General features: G+C 45.1%; 1 protein-coding gene across 1 annotated transcript in view; it reads right to left on the bottom strand.

Moving 5' to 3' along the window:
- The window catches only part of SHROOM3 (shroom family member 3), a gene marked incomplete at its 5' end in the record, with an annotated part of 133,130 nt that extends 111,704 nt beyond the window's left edge, over positions 1 to 21,426 (bottom strand). The window contains one exon of the mRNA XM_084262730.1: positions 21,262 to 21,426. Within this exon, the coding sequence (XP_084118856.1) occupies positions 21,262 to 21,426 (165 nt within the window). The remainder of the gene's footprint in view (positions 1 to 21,261) is intronic.
- Between the last annotated feature and the right edge of the window lie 2,116 nt (positions 21,427 to 23,542).

Genomic DNA, 23,542 nt, shown 5'->3' with positions numbered 1-23,542 from the left:
AGCACCACCACTGCCCTCCACCAGCACTACCCAGAGAGTAAGGTGCTGTGTAGAGTGATGTGACCCCAGACCCACACTCACTACACTGGCAGCAGGGTAGCTCATGGAGGCAATACTCTTTGAAGGCAGCCGCTCTCTCAGAGGCTGTGTCTTTAACCTAGTGAGTTAAGAACAAGCACTGTCTAGTCTGTACCGAAGCAGACCGTGTCCAACATGTGAAAAGCTTGGATGAGCTTTAAAGGCTTCAGATCCCATTCAAAGGGCCTGGCAGGAGAAGAACAAAATCCCAGGGAAATGGGACAACAAACCTTAGAGCTGCAAGCCTGACTTCCCAGCTGTCCCAGCAGAGACTTTTTGTCGAGGCCAATACTGAGCTGTTGCTGTTTACTCTTACTCTTGCCAACAAAATAATTAAAAATGTACAGTGTTGGCCCTTTGAAAAGCTGCACAGCCCAACAGTTACAGGAGACATCACAGCATCTGTTCCTCGAGCTGAATTAGGACCAGTCACCCAACCCTCTTTTTGTTGAATTTCCCTTTTGCTGACAGGAAACAGAGGCTTAGCAGTTTGATTCCCTACTGCATTTTGGCCCTTACAGGTGCAAGGATTAATGCCTCAATCAGCCAAAACACGGAGTTTCTCACCACGTCTGGAAACAGCACAGTGATGTTAGTGGCCTCTTGGCTGTTCCTGTTGGCACAACAGTGGATCATAGAGATCCCAACCAAAGTTGCAGCTGCCAACAGTGTCTTCACAGGGCAAAAAAACATGCGGAGCACAGACAGGTTTGTAGCGTTACACTATGTCCCGGGTGGAAGTGTGGGCAGAGTGAGGGATTTGCTGACTGCATAAAACAGCCTGCAAAGCCACCCTGAAGCTGAACCAAGCCTCTCCTCAGTCCTAGCCCTATGTTTAACTTCCTGGTTGCCCTTTGGCTTGTCTTTCCTTTGCCTCAGAAAGCCCTGAGAAGCAGAAGCTGGATGTCATAAAGCTGCCCTCCTCTCTTGCTACAACTCCTTCCCAAGTCTGTAAGACAAAGAGATGGGTTTTAATAGACCTTGTTGAGCCAGAGCCAGGCGTGTTCAGCTAGTGGCTCTGGGGTCAAGGAATTAAGTTTCTTCTCGTGGTCTCCAGTGCCACTTGCTCATGGTCACCACAGTGGGACAGCTGGCACAGCTGCCCAGCAACATTCACCGGAGCACCTAACAAAGGCACATGATGATATGTATCACTGCACTCAGCTTTGTGCTACCTACCTAAGCACAGGAACACACATTTTTGAGTGCTTTTGCTGCAGCCCGAGGGACCAAACCTGTTCCTGGTACCTCACTCCACCTTACCTTTTGGGGAAATGTTCATTATATGAGGACTTCCCTTTCCCCGCTTCCTTTTTCCCCACCCCATTTAGCAGGGTCCTTTTAAGTGATGACATTTCAGCGCTGCACACACTGCCATCCGTCCCCCTGAGGCAGCACCTCAGCCAGCATAAACCCCCCTTGAGACACCCCATGTCCAGAGAAGGGCAACCAGGCTGGCGCTGGAGGGCAAATCCTCTGAGGAGCAGCTGAGGGAGCTGGGGGTGTTCAGCCTGGAGAAGAGGAGGCTGAGGGGAGACCTTCTCCCCACCTCCCCTGCCCTACCAGGAGGGTGCAGAGAGGTGGGTGATGGTCTCTTCAGCCAGGGGACAGGAGATGGGACAAGGGGCAATGGGCTCAAGCTGCCCCAGGGCAGGGTCAGCTCAGCTGGGAGGGCAAAGCTCTTCCCTGGCAGAGTTGTGGGGCTGTGGCACAGGCTGCCCAGGGAAGGGATTGAGTTACCATCCCCGGGTGTGTTTAACAGAGGGGAGATGAGGTGCTCAGGGATCTGGGTCAGCACAGGACAGGGACGGTTGGACTCGATGGGCTTAAATGTCTTTTCCCAATGTGTGACTCTGTGATTCTGTGTCCACCTGAAATATGTATGGTCACTCAGTATCCTGACTGATTAAGCAAGTTCGGGCTGAAGGAACAGCATGCAGTACTTAGCTAATTACACTAGCTGAGTTCTTTTGTTCTGCTACCGCTGGATCGCCTCAATTGATCCTTTCAGTCCCTAAACAGCTTTGTGGGCTGTGTGCCTGAGCAGAATAAGATCTTTTGTCATACTTTAATGAACAAAAATGTTTTAAATCCTCTCTCCTTCTCCCTCCACTCCAAGTAGTAGCAAGGGTAACCTGGGTACAAGGACAGTTGTGTGTGGCTGATCAGTATCTGTCACCTAACTGCCTTCTTGGATGTGGTTGCAAATGCACTGCTCTGCCCACATGAACATACTTCTACCAGGCTGTGGCAACCCTAAAATGGCAATGAACTATTAAAGATTTTATAAAATAAATCCGAGAATCACAGAATCTCCTGAGCTGTCAGGATCCCATCAGGCCCATGGAGCTCAACTCCTGGCTCCACACAGCCCAGCCCAGTCAGAGCTGGCACTGAGGGCATCGTCCAGGTGCTTCTTGCCCTCAGCCCAGCGCGGGGCTGGGACCCCTTCCCTAATATTTAGTACATGATTTAAAATATGAAGGCTCAGGATGGGCAGCGTCTCACTGAAGTTCTTCAGAGAATGTCTCCCAGTCAGTTAATAACATTCCACATATAAGGAACACTTTCTCAGCATTGTCCCGAGGCACAGAGCTTGGCACACCCTCCTGAAGCACAGGCAGGAGAATGCAGATGTCAAGACCATGCTATGACTGTGTTCCACTCCTGTGCCCGTTCTCCAGAGCTGATTATTTTTCAGCTGGCTGAGTTTCAGATGGGAACTGAAGTGTTTAATAAATGAAAAGGCTCTTATCCATTCCTGTGCTCACGATCCCTAAACAACTTTGCCCTGGCACTTAGCAGTAAAGCTGCAGTAGCTCGTGATACGTGTTTCATCACTGAAATTCATGATCAAAACTCTTAAATTGGGTAATAAGGGCAAAATCCATTTCTTTTCCAAAGCAATGGACTTTTGGGGAGGAGAGAACACCTTGGAACTAACAAGCAGTTGTTAACCTACAGTGATTGGAAAATAAAGGCATACTGCTCTTTTGTAGCTGCTGTTTACACTGAATGGTCTCCATGTCAGATTTGTTCCCTTTGAGCTAGAGTAAGTCAGTCTGAGTGCCAGCTCGGCGTGTCTGAAACACTAATTGTCTTGTTTCCATCTCACACATCATCATCACCACAATAACATTTCTGGAACTGGAATACAAATGCCAGTTTCCCTGATCAGGCAGACTGAAATACAGCCAGATAACCTGCAGGTTTATTACAACTTCAAATATGGCTTTTTCCTGGCCCAATTAAAAATAAACCAAACCAAAATATTCTGGCAAAACTGAATTCTACTGCTTTGTGTTAAAAACTGTTGTTTAAAACAATGGCTTTTGCCCAGATGCTCACAATACATTCAGGTGTCTGCTGCCTTTCGAGATACTCTAGTATCTCATATTCTCACAGCCTCATAAAAGCTTCTTTCCTCCAGGGAGTACAGGGAAGGAGTCAGTGCAGAGCAGTATCAAGGCCCAGGTCCCCAAATGCATGCAGGTGAAAGCAGTCTGGAGTCAGGCACCAAAATACTACCTGCATTTTCAATTCCTTGTGGATTTTAAAGTACTGTGGGAGCAGAACATGTTTCTGTCAAATCAGAATTTGACTATCTGATTGATGGAGAAGAAATAAATACATCCAGATCACCTCATGTGATAGGAAAATACATGAAAACCAGTTAACATTTTCCTTATCAGTCCAAAACCAGCCCACATTGTAAAATCTACTGGTTCTTGCACTGACTAGCTCCATTGCTTCAGCAGAAGGCTACAAGCTGGCCATGGGGTTCTCTATACTCAGACTAAAGCCATGTAACATAGCGACTGCAGGTCAGAGACGAGTCCAACCATTCCTGTCCTACGCTAAACCATATCCTTCAGTACCTCATCTACCCATCTGTTAAACACACCCAGGGCCAGGGACGCAGCCCCCTCCCTGGGCAGCCTGTGCCACAGCCCCACAGCTCTTTCAGAAAAGAACTTTTCCCTAATATCTGATCTGAAATGAATCAATGTAAACCACAGGCCACTGAAAAAGCACACCTTACTGCTGCAGGCACTGCACAATGCTGTCCTCAGTGACATACAGTTTGTCACAGCAGAGCTGAGCAGTTTGTTTGCTGAGTCCCTTCATCTCCAAACCAAAAGTGAGACAAAAGATGGTGTGACTGGGGGACCAGATGTGAAATCAGCCTGGAAGCAGAAGCTCCTTGGTCATCTTGCAGGGCCCCTTCTCTTGAACCATCCTGCTTTCACAGAGTCACAGGGTTGGAAAAGACCTCTCCTTACTGCCCAGGAATGAAAATGCACAAAACCACAGTGGAGAAAGGATCAGGCCTGCAATGTTTTCACTTTTATTATTTGTTCCTGACCTTCCTTCAGTTCCCATGCAGTGTCTGAAGTATCGATCACCCCACAGAACCAAAGCTTAACATGAACAATGGCTTCATGGTTAATGAGTTTCAGTAACTCTGGCCACCTCACTTGAGCCCTTGGGGTGAGAAAGTTAAGTGCTACTGTACAAGCTCAAGTGACTGCTCACAATTTCCTTAATATTTCATCTCTTTGTGTTTTGTAGTTTGCCTTCTTCTGAGCTAATGTTTATTCTTCCGGAGAGCGGGTATTGTGGTAACTGATACCGAGCTAGCAGTGTGGGAACTGGGATTCCAGAACATTCATCTCCTGTGCTTCAGTACTTCCTTCAGGAAGGCCATGGGGACGAAAACCAGAGTCAGTCTAAGCGCTTTTTTTTGCCTCTTTAAGGACTACACCTTGTTGCTAGTGCAGTGATGGTGGCCTCACAGTCAGGGAGCTACTTAAGCCCAGAAGCATTTAGGTTTAAACTGAGGAATGGACAGTACTGAGCAGCAATGTGAGCTGCCAGATGGTGTTAAAAAGTAGGAAGAGGTGATGTACCCCAGGGTGAGCCTCCTGACGTCAGTGAAATGATGTGGATTTACAGCAGCTTAAACCTGACACAGCCTGTTCATCCCACCTGAATGAGATGGAAGCCTGAGAACTTTTGCTTTTGGTTTTCTCTTCTTTTTTAGTGTCACCCAGATCCCCATTCTCTCTTCATTCCCAGGCCCCATTCCCTTCCCTTGTCCCCTCTTTATGTGTACAGTCTCTCTCACCAGTCATTTTCTATAGCAGGCAGCATTTGATTCCTTTTTTTTTAATGGAGAAGATAACATATTCCCCACATTTGAGTGAAGTACCCCTTGAGCATCAGCATCTTCTGGAGTCACCTGGGTACTTGGACACTAAGATCTCTAGAAATTAAAACTAAGATCTCAGATCCTTTTCTGTTTGCTCATCTTATTCACACCCTTAAGCACGTTTTACTTTACCCAGTAAGTAATGTTAGAGAAAATAATGGGACTTCTGAGCTGAGAACACACTAGGCCTCATTTGTGTGCTTGTAGAACTCTACCATACAAAAGTGTGGAAGAAAAATCTCCTTTTACTTTTGCAGTTGTAGAGACCAGATGGTTCTTTGTGGTTAATATAACTCTCTAAGAATGTTTTCTAGTCTAATCTTGCTGACTAATCTTTCTTCTTCTAAAGTTTTAATCTTGCTTAAGGAATAAATATGTGATATTGTGTTAGAAAAGCCAATCAACTGCTCTGGCTCTAGCTGGGAAGCAATGTGAGTTCCCCTTTGTACAAGCTCTTCTCAAATGTGATTGTTTCCCCAGTGTCAAATTCCATGGATTTTAAGCTGCTGAATGGGTACAAAATTTGACATGGTCAGAAACGTGTGCTTATCAAAACTTATTCCTGATGAATAGCTGGCGCATTCTTGGTGCACTCATGTGCAAACCACATTTTGAGAGAGCTGGCTGGCATCAGCGCTGGGCCTCATTAGCACACACACGCACAGATCCCATCCTCCTCTCAAATAGCGTTCCGACTGTTCCCATGGTTCACGTGGGGAGGAGATGCGCGAGGCCAGCGCGATGCAAGCCAGCATCCTGCGTACAACAGCTGTCCTCAGTTAACCCCAGAGCTGGCCCGGTCGGGTAACGCCGTGACGCCTCAGCCGAGGAGTTCGGCAGCACTTGAGGGCGATAACTCATGTGCTGGGAATTACAACCATCTCAGTATTTCACCCAGAATAAGGCTGGGCAGAAACACCGAGTCTCGTGACCTTCCAGCTGACACTGCTCTGTGCTGCTGGAGGGTTATGTTGAGCAAAGGCACCCAGGTCACTCACACTCCTGTAATGTGCTCCACCAGGCTGATCAAAATCAGCGACGTGTCGTTAGATGCCAATCATGAAGCCCACAGTGCAGCCAGAGACAGAGCTAAGTGGCTGAGGTCATGCAAAACTGAGCAAAGAGTGGCAAAGCACACGACAGAGTGTCAGTTGCCCAACCGGTCTCAGCCACAGAGAGCTACAGCCTGTTTGGGGTGTCCATGTCACTCCAACACATGCATACGGCACCGATCCAAACGGAGCAGACCTGGGTGATTGGAGCCCAAAGCCACCAGCTCACACTGGCACCGAGTACCCAGCTGGTGTATGTATGCCAGCTTTAAGAAAAGCTGCTTCACTCTCACAAGCTGCTCTACTGACAAGGCCTTACCCTACCAAAACCTCTTTCCCCGGATTAGTGCTACCCCCAGAGTTAGAGGCAAATCCCAGAAGTTATGTGGAATAGTTGAAATAATACTTGGATAGCTGGGGCTGTGAGGGGAGGTTAAACATTAATGCTGAGCACACAGCATCTCCTTCTTGGCCTTACCCAGTTCTTCACAACCTTCTGCTTAAAGCTGAGGTTTTTAGGTCAGGCAGCATGCCCTTCAGTCCTTGCATGGGGGTCCTTCTGGCAGTCCTGGGGACGATGGTCATCACAGCAGAGTAACCTAACTAGACTCTCTTTCCCTGCGTCTCTCCACCACAGCATTCACAGTATCCCCTCTGGGTGACCATGGGTGAGAGCTGTTGAGTATTAACAAATAAAATCAGTAGCCAGCAGGGAATTTGGGTGAGAGCGACAGATTTTTTAAGAGGACTCAATCCTACAACTAAGTACCAGGGAAACCTCCCTGGACACTAACTGCTCCTACAAACCTAGTTCTCATCTCTTTCAAGAATGCTCATCAAGTTTTCTAATGCCTACGTGACTTCGGTGATTAAGTCCAATTGGTGACATATTATTAGCAGCAACATTTTCCAAACACATACTGGTTTTGATAAGATACTCATTAAAAACAAACTGCCCACAGCTTGCTATTTTTGAAACAAAAGTTTCACATTTTCAGTTTAAATTAAAAGGTCAGTGTTTAATTTGGTTTTAGTAGTTGAAGCCATTTCTGGGCAGTATCAAAACTAAAACTGTTATTGAAACAAACCATCTGGATCAAGTACAAATATTTTTTAAAGATCCAGTAAGCTGAAAATCCATTTTTCACTCAGCTCCTGTTACCAATAATAATAAAGAAAAATGAATATCTTTCTGCCCTACCTTCCCTGCAGATTTTTGGCAGTGCTATTTACTGGCAATGCAATACAGGGACAGGATAGGCATTACATCTGGCTGGTATTTTATGGACAGCCAAGGATAGCCTCGGATGGCTATGCTACAGAAATAATTCCATGGATGGTATCAGACAGAGAAGGGCTGCTAAAAATGCCTTTCATACACAAGGCAGTGGGATAAGAGCACAGCTGTTTTGCTGTCTTGTGTTTATTTGATCTTTCCCAAGCATACAATGCCACACTGTTCCCAACAAAAGGGTACAAGACAGTGTATGTTTATCTTCCTTACTCCCAACACAGGAAGAAGAGAGAACAGGACACATGTATCTTTGGTCCACTATGTGCCCAGGAGATGTAAAAAGCATTCACCTTTAGGTATGGTAACACTGAGGTACGAAGACTGTAAGGCCTTTGCCATCATCATGCAGCTGCTACAGCTCGGACTACGCAGCACACAGGATTCCCATCCACCCCTAATACTGCTGTACACAAGAGGAAAAGGAGGAACAGCACAAACGGGTGGGTATCACTGCATACCCCTGTACAAGATGTGTTTTGACGCATCAGAATTGCATTAGAAATACAAAATGCCCAGAAATAACACCCTGGGATATTACCCCATCTGTTCCTCGATGAAAACACATCCTCACTACCTAAACTTTCCTAGGAGTGAAATATATCCCTTGGACTATCAAGGAATGGTCTTAAAGGAGGATTCTGGGAAGGGACTATCAAGGAAAGATCTTAAAGGAGGATTCTGGGAAGTTTCATCTCTGTTTCACCGGGAGACAAAAGGCCAAAATAAGCCACAAAGATAACTAGGAACATCATTCACATGTCATCTGAAGTCCAACATGCTCCATGTTCAAGCAGAGCTTTGTTTTAAAGCTGTATTTTCAGGAGAGTGGGGCATCATTACGTAGCTACAGTTTGATTCTGAGTGGCAAGAACAGGGCTGCTTCCACATGCAGGTTAAGTGCAGGAAACGGTGTTTAAATGGTGTTGATGCCTAAAAGGCAGGGAAGGAAGAACAACTCCAAACCACTGAAACTTTTAACTCTGGCATTTTTAAAGGGGAATATTTCAGGTTTGTTTCCAATTAGCATTTTCATTTCAAAGTTCACCTGTATTTATTTTACAGGGTTGAACAAAACTTTTCATTTCTATACAAAACCCTAATTTTTTCTGCTCTTTTTGTCTGCCCCCAACCCAGCAACACACAGGTACAGATATACAAAGAGATACGAGGAATTTCAAAGTCTCCAGGCCAACAGTATTCTTCCTCTGGTCTCTTTCTGATCAGGGGCTTTGGGTTTCCAGCATTTTTCTTCCTGGCTGCTGCTGGTTTTGGCAAGAGCGGTAATACCACTAAGAGCTTACAGAGCCTTTGTTCTATTCCAAAACCAATTTAGCTAACTTAAAGGAGGAAAACCGAAAAAACCCAAAAAACAAACCCACCTCCTTGTCAGTTAGAACTTCCACTGGTGCCCGGGGGGTGGAGGAAACCAGAGAGTGCACTACAACCCAGCAGGAAATATTTCTGACCATGATTAATGCTTCCTTTAGCAGTACAACAGAATCTTTGCCCATCTTGGAGGGTCCTTGGAAGAGCTCCATTTACTGCTCTCCAGCCCATATTTTGCTGTGAATACCTTATTACATAACAGAAGCATTAACAGATTCTGGGTAAAATAAGAAAAGATGCATTATCCTAAAGATTTGCAGGACAGGGGAGGAAAAGTTAAGAAAGGCACACACGGTTTTTCTTTCATTCCATGTGATTATGTTGTGATAATGCCCTCTACAGACCTGTCCATCACTTGTGGACTCAGGTCAGAGAAGCTCTCTGACCCGACCAGCTGGGTGACACAAGCCAAACAATGACAAATTCAGCTTCAGTTGATCTTGCCAGAAGGATCTCAGAGTTGCCTGTTGAGCAGCTATGAGACAACTACACTTCCCTTTTGTCCATCTTCTTTTTAATTCTTTTTTTTTTTTGCCAGGGAGGTTGCAGGGATATATGCAGAGTTGGGAAAGGCACAGTCTCTCACGCCTAGAGAGGTGTCTTTCTAACTCTGGCTGCCCTTCCTAGCTCCCACATTTCTGACTTTAAGAACATGCATTTATTCAGACCTCCAGCTACTTCAGGAAATACTTTTAACACCTACTCTGGTGCAGTAACCTTGCCTTGCAGACTTCTAGGTACTTCTACTGAAGATGGCCAAGGATATCTCACTGCTGTAGGGAGCCTTGCAACACACCACTTCACTGCAGGCACTGCCATCTGCTATCGAAGCGCCTCACACCAGCTACCTGCCACCCTTAGCTGCTCCAGAACAAGAGCAAAATGAGACAACGCTGCTGGCATTGGTGTGCAGTTTATCCCAAACAGAATCTGACTCAAGGGATGGTGTTTCCCCCTCCCCCCCCAGTGTAATATGCCACTGCCTGACCTTCTATAGTATCTCATCACAGGGCAGTGCTATCGCACCCTCTCCACCTCAACCTCTGCTGGGTCAGTGATTCAGCACTGACTCAGAGGGAGCAGGGCTATGGACCAAACCACTTTGTGTCATTTCTCATTGTGCTTCAGAGTCTCCCATCCAAGGAGTGACATGGTCCAACCCATTAAGCTAACGAGAGCTGACAAAAACACCCCAGAATAATAAAGCATATAGAACAACAGATGCTCACCCTGGTTCTCTTCAGCTCTAACCAGCAGAGGAACCTTTTGTTTTAGTAGCTGATGAGATACACAAGAAGTCCCACAGACACAGGATCACACAAGTGCACTTTTGCTGTTGTTTCTGCTTACTCTTTTCTCCCAATCTCCAACTCCTACTGACGTGCTAATGGCTCACTCTCCATTAATCTCCACTAATCATTGATAAAAGCCATAGAAAGATTATGTCACTGGCAGATGAGGGATCCTCTAAATGTTATTAACATCTGATGATCGATTAAATAACCACGAGTCTTAAGGAAAGCACAGGTGAAGCTTCTCCCTAGACATTTTTCTGTACAATACCAGTTTCTCAGAAAATCATTCTCTCAGTTCATACAGCAAGTAGCACAGTCTCCCCAACGTGCCACATTTCAGGCCACGGGGAGATGAGAGCCTGAAGTACATCCAGTTCTTGGGTCTGACATTTACAGTTTGCTACCTCAAAGGACTGGACTGCACCTTAGTGTTAATGTAGGTCACAAGGAGAAGTCAGGCTGTAGGTGACTCCATAGCTTTACTGGAAACAGTGTAGAAGAACAAAGTTATGACATGCCAAGGAAGAGCGATCTGTAGATCTACCCTTTAGCGGGCAGGTGAAGACATAGGTACTGTCTGGTAGGCCAACATCTGTTGCTAAATTAAAGACAGATTTGGGAGGAAGCGTGAGGACTCCTTTACCCAAAGCAGGAGGAACTGTTAATAAATGTAAGTACAAAGTTTTCTGGCAGGCAGGACTGGGGAAGTGCATTGCTGTGAGTGGTCCCTGCAGAACAGCTCAGAGGAGTACGTGGGCCCCTAGATCAAACCCACTGACTAAAGCAGGAGCAGAAGGAGGGCCTTGGGCTGGAAAGTGTCTGCTTTGCAATTTTGGGCAAGGATAGGCAGGGATAGCCCGCCCTGTGGCTGTCCTTCTGGACTGATAAAAAGGGTTAGTTGCCTCTGATGAAGCTGTGATGGAAACCTAATCCTCCACAACAATAACCCAGTGCTAAGAAAGATCTGTGGGTCTGGGCATGAGAGAAAGCGAGGACCCCGTCTAAGGGCATTTGTTTCTACATTGGTCTTTTGTTGTGTCTTTCCCCCTCACCCACCTCCTCCTCTGCTTGGTTCTCCCAGCATTAGTTTGCATGGGCTGTTAGCAGGGACAGCACAACAGCAGAGGTCTGCTTGGAAAGCCAACAGAAACCTCTTAGCTCAAAATCACAAATGTGCAGAATCCCCAAGGAACAAAAATGTTTGAACTCGCCTCCCCAAAAGTGTTGTACTCATTGACTTGCAAGCAGGGGGAACAGCAGTAGTAATTTAACCTAGGGAAGAGTGCCAGCAACTTCTTTAATTGCAGAGTTTGTGCCAACACCACCACAATACAACTATTAATACAAGTCTGCAGTACAAGACTAATTCTACTAACCTTTTGCCGTTGCCTTATAGTCAGGTCAGTGGCTGCATCCCTTCTGTGCTGACACTATTCAACAAACACTGGCAACTGCTTTTGAGCAAGCATGAAACAGAGCAGGGCAGGAGGGAGGGAGCTGGATCATTGATAAAATGAAGATTCTCCCCTCTGTGTCTAAATGTTTTGCATTTCTTTCTCCATTTCAAGCCTCTTTCTTGAAACTGGAAATGCATCTTGCCATGTATTTGCTCCTGGAAAACAACCAGATCTTTGGTCTGAATTCCATCAGCTCATTTCCCAGTTTCTATGAGACTGCATTTGAGAAATGTGGGTCTCTCTCAGTCCAGTGGCAAGACCGGTCATCAATCAATGTATGAAAACATGAGGTCTGACATGAGGGACCAATCCTCTTTTCTAAATGAAGCATTCTTTTAAATAATGCACATTTTTCCAGGACAAATTAAAATACAGCAATCATGTGCCCGGCACTACTGCAGGTTTCCAAGGACATGATTATTGTGCCATTGTAACCACCTGAACACCCAACATTAAATAATGCATAAACTCCAGGCAACATCACTGTTACCTGAGGTAGCACTGGCCTGCAGACTCACCCTGGTTTTATATTTACACCTCATGACTGGATACCAACTATAAATTCTAAATGCCTGGAAGCAGAATTTTTTCTTATGCTCATAAACAGCATAAAGGGGTCATGGTTTTCACCTGTGACCTGCTGGCACTACCACACTAGGAAAAAGTAACTACTGATTACAGGTTGAACAGCGACCCAAGGAAAGCACTTCCATACAACTACAGGTAACACTCTGATCAGTGTTACCTGTAGTTCAGGACTAGTTCTCCACAGGTGTTAGGAAATTTTCTGCAACTTATTCTTTCAGTTTTTCTGAAAGAAACACCTCCTGCTACATTGCACATCTTCTTCAGGGGTTCTGGAGACACATGTGGCTCCCTTCTGCCCCACAAAGCTGTTTCCACTGTTTGAAATGGATTTGTTTGTCATTTCTCCAGCAAATATATCCACAATACTTTTACCTTATGTGAATGAACGTTTGACATTTATCCATGCCTCTTAAAAGGAAACAAACTCCTGAAAACTCTTAGAAGAAACAGCAAATGTGAAGATCTGTCATATTTTCAAAATCTTGCCTTCAATAAAAAGATGAAAAACCTGCTAGCAAAAACCAACAAGCTAACCAATACAAATACAAACCAAGTCCCTGAAGATCAGGGTATCAGAAATTGTACCGCTATATGTCAAGACCTGTTCAGAAATGACTCCATACTGAAAATCACTACTGAAAACTACTCTCTCTTCTGTCTCTGCTGGCTGGTGTTTAAAGCATTTCAACCACTGAAACAGAGAGGGCAAAGCTGTGTATGGAATCATGGCAGAATGTGGAACTGAATCCCTGTAGCACAGGGAGCTACGACATTTGTCAGCCAAACTCGTCAGTCATCCGTGCCTTGGAAAATCCCCATTCTTGAGTGAGAATGGGGAATGGCTTTCAGGCTGGCAGATTATCTGGAGAGGGCTGTGGGAACTGCAAAACACTGCACCTGCCTGAAAAACGGCACCAACTCAGCACAAGACGTTTCCAGAGGGGAAAGTTAATATATGGGAGGAATGCACATAAATCCTGTTATTTCTTAATGGGATTTGGGAGCTTATTTCTCACCCTGTGCTTTGAAATGTATCCCACAGCCTATTCTGTTAATGAATTTAAGCACAGTGATTTTCTTATCAGCAGGAATCACTCTTCACTGGGGGTTGAATTTAGTTTTTGGTGGGATTTTTTAATGCAAGTGTGAAAAATTAATATTATGCTTGAATACCAGTCAGGTTGTTAACAAGCTGTGTCCTGGGTAAGCTGGTCTTGTCTATTCCTGTTGTCCTTTTCCTAATTTCATTCGACCAAGAAACTTGGCATCATTTATTCATTTGGGGTATTTTTAAGTTCATGACAATGTAACAAAAGCTTGGGAAACAGCTTTAGGCAGTGCCTGGCTGAAAATAGGAAGTCCACAACTCTATTTCCAACTCAGCCATGTGAATGAGCCAACACAAGCCCTCTCTTTCTTAAAAGAGATTTGCAACCTTTAGGAAGATGTTTTTGCACTCCAAGTGCTAAGTGTGACACACCGACACGGATTGTATTTCCACAGGGGAAAGATGCTTCTTGGCATTTAACAACTTCTGAGCTGAGTCTCTTTAAAGGGCTAGGGTTCTGTCGAGTCCGTCTGAAGGCTACAATCCAGATGTCCCTCAGAAACAGGGACCTAGTAAGTGAGCCAAAGCTGGGGGTTTTAAACAGGCCTACAAAGAAGGAAGGAAAGATTGGGGTGAGACACAAACACAGATACAGCAGCTTATGTGAGATGAGATTAAAAGGGAAATGAGAAACATATTTGGTACGCTGAAAATCCACACTTTCTAACTGATATTCACCTGACACACAGCAGTGATCAGCATCCTGCTCCAGCCAAGGCACATTTTCAGGGAATCTCTGAATATCTTGCAAGTCTTGCTCTATCACTGGTATGTGCTGGTTGGGGCTGCCCAAGGGTCTCATGTCCCCAGGCTTGGGGCAGAGCGGCCTGACAGCTGCCAGGCAGAGAAGGACCAGGGGGTGTTGGGTGAGTGCCGGCTGAACACAAGCCAGCAGTGTGCCCAGGGTGGCCAGGAAGGGTTTCCTGACACTGGCCTTGGGTGCTGTCTGCTGCTACCAGATGGTGACCCACTCAAGGCTTTGGAAATACATGAGTAGGTGACAAAGATTTTGTGGTTTAACAGACTATTTTCAAAGGCCTCTGGGTGTTTTTTTGTTGACAGCCTATGTCTGTTGGCAAACAAATGACAGCTCAGCTCATTTTCACATTCAAAGCTCCCCCACAAAGTCTGAGGAGTTCATGCAAAATGGATCCATACTGGATTCACGCTCCACAGTTTTCAGCTTCATTAAAAGATCCTGAAGGCAAATACTGATGAAATTTAATATGAGATTAGCTCAGCTCCAGCTCTGTAATCGATGATAGTTTCTCTTTCTATGCCTTGGGCTCCCAAGAAGCGTGGGAAAGGTTGAATGTCGTAGAGCCTTTCCTAAGCAATCACCTGTTCTGCACAAACACTGATTTAAAGACTGCATTCTGTGATTCTCATTCTAGGATCAGTGTAAATCTAAATTCTGCTTACACCTGCTACAGCCAAGCAAACAAGGATACATGGCATTTTTCTGTCTGATCTCCATGTAAGCTAAAGCCAGGGCAGGATTTACAAAGGGTCCATTTCTTAACCCTACGGACTACACGTTGTGTTTAATCACACAAGATTCCTCCCTACCCAAGAACCTGAGAAGAAAAAAGTTCTTTTATTACACCTTTCTGCGACTTTGAAGGCTATTACACTGCATAAAGTCCTCTGTAAATCAGGTGCTTGCAATGCAGAGGTGGGGAAATGATCTTTCAGACCAGCCATTCCTGTGGATTTGAACCAAAACTTTGTAGCTTGTGTCGATCTCTGGGAAGGTGGTAACTAAAGCATGACTGGCCAACTGGAGACAGACACCTGTCAGTCATCATCCCCACCTGGTCTCAGCGCAAAAGGAGGGCTTTTTTCAAGGGTAATTTCCCTCCACATGCACATTCATAAACGCTGCATCACAGAGCTGTCTGTGTACCTTGGGACGTGTCTATGCTGATTGTTGTTAATAAGGACAGCACAGTACTTTGGGTAGATGGGCTCATGGTGATGCATCACCAACTGGCACTACTCCTACTCCTTCAGGCAGCCCATTTGCAGCCTGAAAAGCTCCCACTGGCTTTGCTGGTGCTGCAGCAGTGCCCAGCGAGCCACTGCTCACGTCAGTCCATCGGTTTGTCTGCACTCGCCAGTTCAGCGCTGGGGAAGCGAACAGAAGTGGTTTTGTGCTGGAGAACGATCAGCAGCCTAATGCAGGGGGCTGACAATAGAAGCCTGTTCAGCAAGCAGCTCCCCAGCTTTAAGGAAAGGTGGATGATCCTGTCCCTTACACTGGCATCAGCCATCTTTCGTGAGGCCCTAATTTGAGCCCTGAGAAACAAGGAGGAGTGGTGAGGAACTACCCCTCTGCTTTCTGAAACAATTACAGCATCGGTTCCCTTTTGCCTCTCTGGAAGCAAAGGTCTGCATCATCCACGTGTCCTTGCTGTCCAGGATCAGGGCACAGAACAGCAACAGGAGTCGGGTGTGCAGGCAGATGACTTTGCACAGTGAACCCCTTACATCAGCAGACAGAGCACAGCTTTCTCAGGTGCCCAAGCTAAAAGAAGTCCTGGGGGGCAGGGAGAGGGGAATCAGGAAGAAATCATTTCTGTTGATGAGGTCGATTTGGTGTCTCATCTTTTCACTACAACCCACACAGGATGCTGGTCAGTACAGCTCTGTATTTCTTTTTGCTCTCAGGACCACTTTTTCCACCTGCCTTGCAACTGAGACCAAGCACAAGCAATGACATTATTGTTTAGTCCTGGACAAATTACTGCCCACTTAATGTTCACTCACTCACTGCATTCCCCAGAGCATATAAGAAGTGAAGGACTAACAGACCCTCCACGTCCTGTAAGCTGATGTAGTTAAACTGTACAAGATCAGCAATAAGGTGACTCTTAAACACCATTCTGGTGCAGCTCTTACACAAGAAAAAACACAGTCTTAAGGACCGACCCTCTGTATATATAAGCAACATCCCTATCCAGGGCCCTAAATGCATAACCAGTGCAGAAAATGCTCTGCAAGAAGGGGTGAGCATAACAATGCCTTTGAAATGGAAACCTTCCTCAGCCCACTCACAGGATGCTGGGAGATAAAGGGGTATTTTTGAAACAACAGAGAGGCCCCGAGCTATTCTGCAGCAGTGAGGAGAATAAATAAAGCAGTACAAGAGTACGTGTGGAAACTTTCAAAATAGAAATAATTTCAAGTAACTCAACAATCACAGAACGAGTCACCATGCCTCTGGCTCAGCTTCAGGTCCTCTTGCACAGGCAAGTAAGTGTCTCCTGTCTCTGCCAACTTCGGACAAGCCTCTCTAACGTGAGCATCAACCATCTTTTATGGGCTTGCACCACTACAAAAAGGTTAGCAGTTTCTAAATTGCCATTTGTCACACACAGGGATATGGGGAATGGCTGCAAAGAAACTTTGCCTGTCAGCACATAAGCTAGGTTTAACTTTGTTTATGGGGACTCTGGGAATTCTGGGGAAAGCAACAAGCTCCTGGTACTGACCTAATGGGAGAAAACTGACTCTGGGTGTTTTGATCAGAGGCAGGGATAAGTGTCTCTGGGCCAGCTGAGGCCCAGAATGGCCTTTTTGCGGGTTGTTTTGTCAAGAATGGTGAACAATTCTTGTTACGTATCACCAACTGTTCTATGAGCTCATCCAAGTGAGGTGAACAAGGCATCATAATGGAAAAGAGAAGTATCACAGGCACAGGAGCATTGTGGAAGACAGCCTGATCCAGGTCCTGTAAGCCCTGCTTGCTAGAGGGCTATTCGTTTCTCAGAAAGGCTGCTAACAAGGTCTAAACACCTTACAAGAATTCAGAAGTATTTCTCAAGTTCTGTCCTGAGCTATTCCCATTATTATTAAACTTCCATTGCTTCCTGCATCCCCGCTGAGAGGTAAACCTCTGAGTCTGTCATGCTTGTGGCATGAGGCCCCCGTAAATGACCTATCCTTTTTGAGTGAAGGGAACCGATGGGCTGCAGCACAGCATGTGAACAGTGTTCCCACACAGGCACCATCAGAGAAAAAAACACTTTAGGTGCTTCAATTCCTAGGCAAGAGCAAACAACTCCTTTGTTAGTATCATCAACATGGAGCTCAAAATAAAAGGGCATTTCAGAGGCCTACAACAGCTAAAACTATTCCAAAGTTTTGTGTGGAGCAATGAGAAGCAGATGGCTAGAATAGTTTGCCTGGCTCCAAAAGGATTGAGACTGAAAAAAGGTAATTGCCTTGAATCAAACATTCTTGCAGGAAATCAAGAGGGAATGAACACTCCTGTTACCCGTTGGAACAGTCAGTGCTTTCACTCATGCAATACTGACCTTAGAGCTCAGGATGAGCCAAAAAAGTAACATGCAAATGGAATCTGGGTTTGCTTCTTCTAGGTATTATCATGGTTTTGATGCCAAAGGAAGTCAGGTCCCAATTCATCATTCAGAATCAGGACTTTGATTTAGCTGTCATGAAACTGCTTCCCTACAGGTTTGTCTTTCCACAGGGAAAAAGAATAGCAGGACATCTGTTTTAACTACCTAAGTTCGTGTTAGCTGCACAATATTTCTGACAAGTTCATTTAGATTTGGGCTTGTTCAGCCTGGAGAAGATTCCAAGGAGACCTTATAGTGGCCTTCCAGTCCCTATAGGAGAGCTGGGGAAGAACTGTTCTCAAGGGCATGGAGCAATAGGACAAGGAGTGATGGTTTAAACTGGAACAGGGCAGATTTAGGTTGGACATTAGGAAAAAGTTCTTCACTCTGAGGGTGGTGGGTCACTGGCCCAGGGTGCCCAGAGAGCTGCTGGAGGCCCCATCCCTAGAAACATTTAGGGTCAGGCTTGCTGGGTTTCTGAGCAACCTGCTCTAGTGAAGATGTCCCTGCTCACTGCAGGGGTGGGACTAGATGGCCTTTGAAGGTCCCTTCCCACCTCACACACTCTATGATTCTATGACATGATGTGCTGAGCATCACAGCTGATTCAGCAAAGCATTTACTAGCACGTTTAACTGTAGTGCCCCTATCTCTGCACTAACACCCCCCCAGACTGAGAAATCAGTGACACATCTACACAGGAAAGGAGCTGCTACTGAAAGGGGGTAGATAATATGTTCTTATTTTGCAGGTGACATTAAAACTCCAGTAATCAGATCTCTAAACCAGCCCCTTCTGAGAGCTGAGCACACGGGTGGCTTCTGCATTTTGCATTGCCAGTTGTTGCCCCCATTGCTTTTGGGTAATTTCATGCATATTACTGGTGGAAAAATCTGTCTTTCCAAAGATCTGCACAGGGCTGCAAGTACCAGTTTTCATGCATCCAGGGCCTTGAGTAAATTCATTCACCTGAGCTTTTAACTTCCATCCCAGCCACTGGTCTGAAGCTGACAGAGGCCAACACTTGCTGGTCCCTAGCGAGCAGCAGTTCCTCCTGTCCAGAAAGAACTACTGTATTCAAATAGATTCTGTCTGAATTCTTTCTAGTATTCTATAACAATACATCATTGTTACTTAGGCTGCTTCAAGCCATGTTGCAAGCTGTCATGGTACCAGCTTAAATATTTGCAGAAATCCACATTTTTATTTACACTGGGGCCATTGAACACCACTCTGTCAATTCAAACAGACAGTTAAGTGGACATAAATAGAATGTATTTGCCAAAACAGAATAGGGAGTCAGACTCCCACCTTAATTATGAATGATCTGGAATTTAAAACTGGCATCCACATTTTCAGAAATGATAAAACCAGCACCCACATTTTCTGCTATTTATAGGTAATACTATTTTGTACTGTTATTGGATCATTGCTAAGATGCATGAGCAGTGCAATCTTTAATGGTCCCTTGCAACCCAAATCATGATTCCACCAGTACTCTTGTGCAAGTACAGAATTTAACCTGTAACTTGATGCAATTTATCATTTCCTCACAGATCTTCATCACCATATAATCAGAAGAGTAATACTTAACTAGTTAAATGACTAATATGCAATGATTTATGAAGAGCACATCATGAATTCAAACAAGAGGAATTTCTCAGCTGAAAGTGGAAACCAGGAAACAACTATAGGTGCTGCATGAGCTCTCACGCGCTCCAGCTCTGCATCACTGATGCATGAGAGAAACAATGAGGCACAAACATTGATAGCACAAACCAAGCAGTAGCTAGAAGTTTAAAAAAAATAGAAAAAGAAACACCAAAACTCAAGACAACCAAAAAAAAAACCCCACCACGTTTTTGCAGTGCTGTTTCACAGAAGGCAGGCACAAGTCATACAGCTCCCAGTGGCACTACGCACACTCCAGGCGTGTTTGACATTAAGGGGCCTGGTTGTTGTGGAAACCAAATCCCACGGATTAATTAATGCTCAGCAGCCAGAGCCATCTCTCTTCCTCTCTGCTTCCCTGCCCCCAATTAAAAAAATGAAAAAGAAAGTGGTGCTCTAAAGAATGTCAAAGCAAAAAGAAACTTTTTCCTCACAAACGCAGAACGGTCCCAGTAAAAGCAAGTGTGAGCCCCTCGTGTTTATAAAATGGAAAGATAACCCCCCTTTGTGGTGAAGCTAGTTCTGTTTCACGTGGCTATGCCAAACTATCCCCAAGCAGGTCCTGCAAGAAACACGATGATGTGAAACTCCTACAATCCCTTTATGCTGAAAGAACTTTTAGGACAGTCTCCCTTCTTTTGTTTGATGCACTAGTTACAAATACTTTCTTTCAGGTGAACTGTGCAAGCAGCTGAGAGTCTTCCTGTGAACATGCTTGCACAGGGAGTTGCAGGATTTGAGTAACGCTGACTTAGAGCATCAGCATTTTCTTTTAGCCCATGTTGGTTCTGATCCCTTGAATTCCCCTCATACATCCCAGCTTACGTGAGAGAGTAAGATTAGACATGAGTATGGACATGCACCCAGCAGCTCACTATATAAATCCATACTATAAACAAGCAGAATGCAGGCCCATGACAGAGAAATGTGATTAATACAGGTAACATCTCAGAATTACTTACATCCCACTTGCAAAACAGTTTCAGGGCTACAGGTCAAACATATTTTAGATAGTTATAAATAAAGTCTGATACTTCTGGAAATCCAGCACCTGCATCCTGAGGTACCCGGCTGCTTTTAACAGCCCAGATCTGATGAGAGGGAGGAACTCTTTCTCCAGTTCTTTTCCCCCCTAAATAACCGTGTGTGCTATGCTACTAGTTGCCTGCTGACAATACTCAATTGTGAATAATTAGAATAATAAAAATCTTGAAGACATAACAAACTTAATAGACATTTAGTATATAGAGAGTACATAGGGTGAGAAAACCTCTAGCATAGCATAATACCCACATACCAAATAGGCTCGAGTATTTATTATTCTGTGTCCCCACACACTTCTAATTAGCCAACATCATATCATGTGACTTAAGGCACTTTCTTTTCTCTTCAGAAGAGGCTGTGATGAATTACTGAACACGCTCAGATGTGCTACAACTACGTGACACAACATCACCTCATGAAAGTCCCCCACTCACTCCCCTTCACAGCAGCGAAAGAGCCAATTTCTGCAAGCTGAGACACTTCCTGTGGGACAAAACCTGCACTTGGAGAGTTAAACAATGCCGAGAGCTCTCACATGTTGCTCACATACGTAGCTCCTGTGCAAAACTACCGACTCGAATCAAGTGTTCAGCTTGCAAGCCAGCCAAATGCAGTGTCACACGCAACACTTCAGCTTTATTTTACGCTTCTCACCCTTTAAATGGGGCACCGCTCCTGACTTGCTCGCGTTTCATTTAAAAGAGAAAAATACCTTTGAGATGATTAATGGCTCCCCATGCTCCAGCCCGCCTTTCAGTGTGAATCCCCACGGAGCACCTCCCTGAAGCAGTGCCTCCAGGTAGATGTATCTTCCTTTATGGGCGATGCCGGGCTCTGGAGACGATAAGCTGCTGTTAATATTGTCCAACATCCTCATCTGTCCTATCACATACTCAGACAAGCACAAAACCCACTCAGGCAATCACAGAGTAACCGAGTTGCAAATTACACTCCCCAGAAGCCCACCACACGTCATCCCTGGACACGTGAAACAAGAAGAGCCCGAGATGGAAATTTTTTCTTCAGAGCCGCAGTCCAAGGTGACGGGTTAAAAATGTTTTCCTCCAACATTTCAGCATGCTGTTTCTCCTTCAGAGTCGTGAGGTTTTACTGGCTTTTCAGCACTCTGCTTTCCGGGTTCCCAGGTATTCTGGCCATGACAGCTTTGTAAAGATTTATAATCCTGTCTTCAGTATATCGAACCCGTGCTTTTAAAGTTGGGGGGCAAAAACCGAATAAACTCCCAAAAGTTTATAAATTTAAAAGCCTCTGGCCAGCAAATTGCCAAAATCCAAACGAATGCGTCATTTGTGATTGATTATCAGTCTTTTCTTCCTTTCTGCGTGCGGTTTACCATTACAATGGCCTTTTTGCCTCAGCCCACTGCACTAAAAGAATGGAAGCGTCTTCTCCCTCCCCTTCTGTCTTCTCCCTCCCCGGCCCTCAGTTACTCTGTCCACTTACTTCACAATTTTCTGACTTGTCAAAAAAAAGAGAAAGAAAAAAATAAAGGCTGGGGGAGGAGGAGAGAGAAAGTCATTCCTGTGTGAAATCACTCCCTGTTTATTGGATTTTAAAAGTGCAAAAAAGTCTATCGGGAAAACTGGAGAAGCAGGTGAAATGAATGCTTTCAGAAAAATGTTAAGATGATAGCTCAGCTCTTTTCATTTCCCGTGCTCTCCCCGACAGTCTGCCAAAGCCGCAGCAGCTACTGCTGCTACGAGAGTGGGTGGGGAAGTGAGAGAGAGAGATGGATTAAGGCAAGTAAGGCAGCGCTGCCCAATTGTGCACATCAAGAATGCAATTATAAAATGCAGTGTGCAAAAGCTGGGGCTCACCCTTTTGTTATGGCCCCGGAAACCACCATCTTTCTATTGTACTTGCCAAGGAATTGTAACAATCCAAACTGCCAGTTGCTGAAAATACAATGGACCTGTGCCAAATCAGCACTGCTAATAATTTGGCTCTCATGAAGTGCTTTTCCTCTGTGTGGAGCCGACCAACTGCCTTGGACATATTTCTTTCCCCCATTTACATTATCATACAAGGTCAGTGCTTTCCCAGTGTATGGAGTAACACATAAAATCAAGAACATAAAATGCAGGCACTTTGCAATGACTACTGTAGAACTTACTGCTGTGGGTGCATCTGTCCTTGCATGCTTACATGTAGGCTTAGGCACTCAGCTCATCACTTAAACAAGTGTTGACAGCATGTATCATGAAAGGTGTTAACAAAAATTCTGGGGTTTATCGGCCCTTGACCTGGATGATCGAGAGCATAGCCCACAGATCACTCCCTTTCCTGCTGAGTAAACAAATAGTAGCACCTATGCCTCTAAGGTGCCCAGACTTTGGATCTTTTAGTGCCTTCATTTCTCATTTTGAAGATCTTCTGTTACAACACCCATCATCAGCTGCGGAGGAAACACTTAAGAGCTGTGAGACTAAAACCAGAGATCTTTGCATTTGTTCATATCCACCCCGTTTAAGATGTTTCCATTTCCCCAGAGCCTTCCATTTGCCCCATGCCAACCAGCTCTCATTCTCCAGAGTCCTGAAGAGGAATGCAGAAAAAAGGCCCCTCCCTTTATTTTTCATGGTAGATGATCCTCAATCCTTGCTTATATTGAGCTTTGTCCCCTCTGCTTCCTTCCCAGGGGCTGAGTTTTCATTAGCTCCACATCCTGGTCAGGCTCACAGATTGCTTTTATCCAGAGCTCAGCCTTTAGCCTACCTCAAATCAGATTTCTGTAGTTTTACACTCCTAATGTTTCACTGTAAAAACCCCCCATTCCAAGTCACCACAAAGAGCAATTCATTTCTGTCCCTACACAGGCCTTCTTGAGACGGGCTAAGGCTCCGGCAGCTGTCTCTTGGGGCCATACATCCTCCTATCCATAGCCATCAGGACTATTTAAGACCATGTAAGAACACGCCAGTGTGTTAATAAGCCAAAGGTACTTCTCTGGATTATCTCATTTTCCAATACAA

The sequence above is a fragment of the Gallinula chloropus genome (assembly GCF_964237585.1).
Source record: "Gallinula chloropus genome assembly, chromosome: 4".
Lineage (NCBI taxonomy): Eukaryota > Metazoa > Chordata > Aves > Gruiformes > Rallidae > Gallinula > Gallinula chloropus.
Note: the sequence above shows the minus strand (reverse complement) of the source record. Positions and strands in the feature narration are given on the sequence as shown.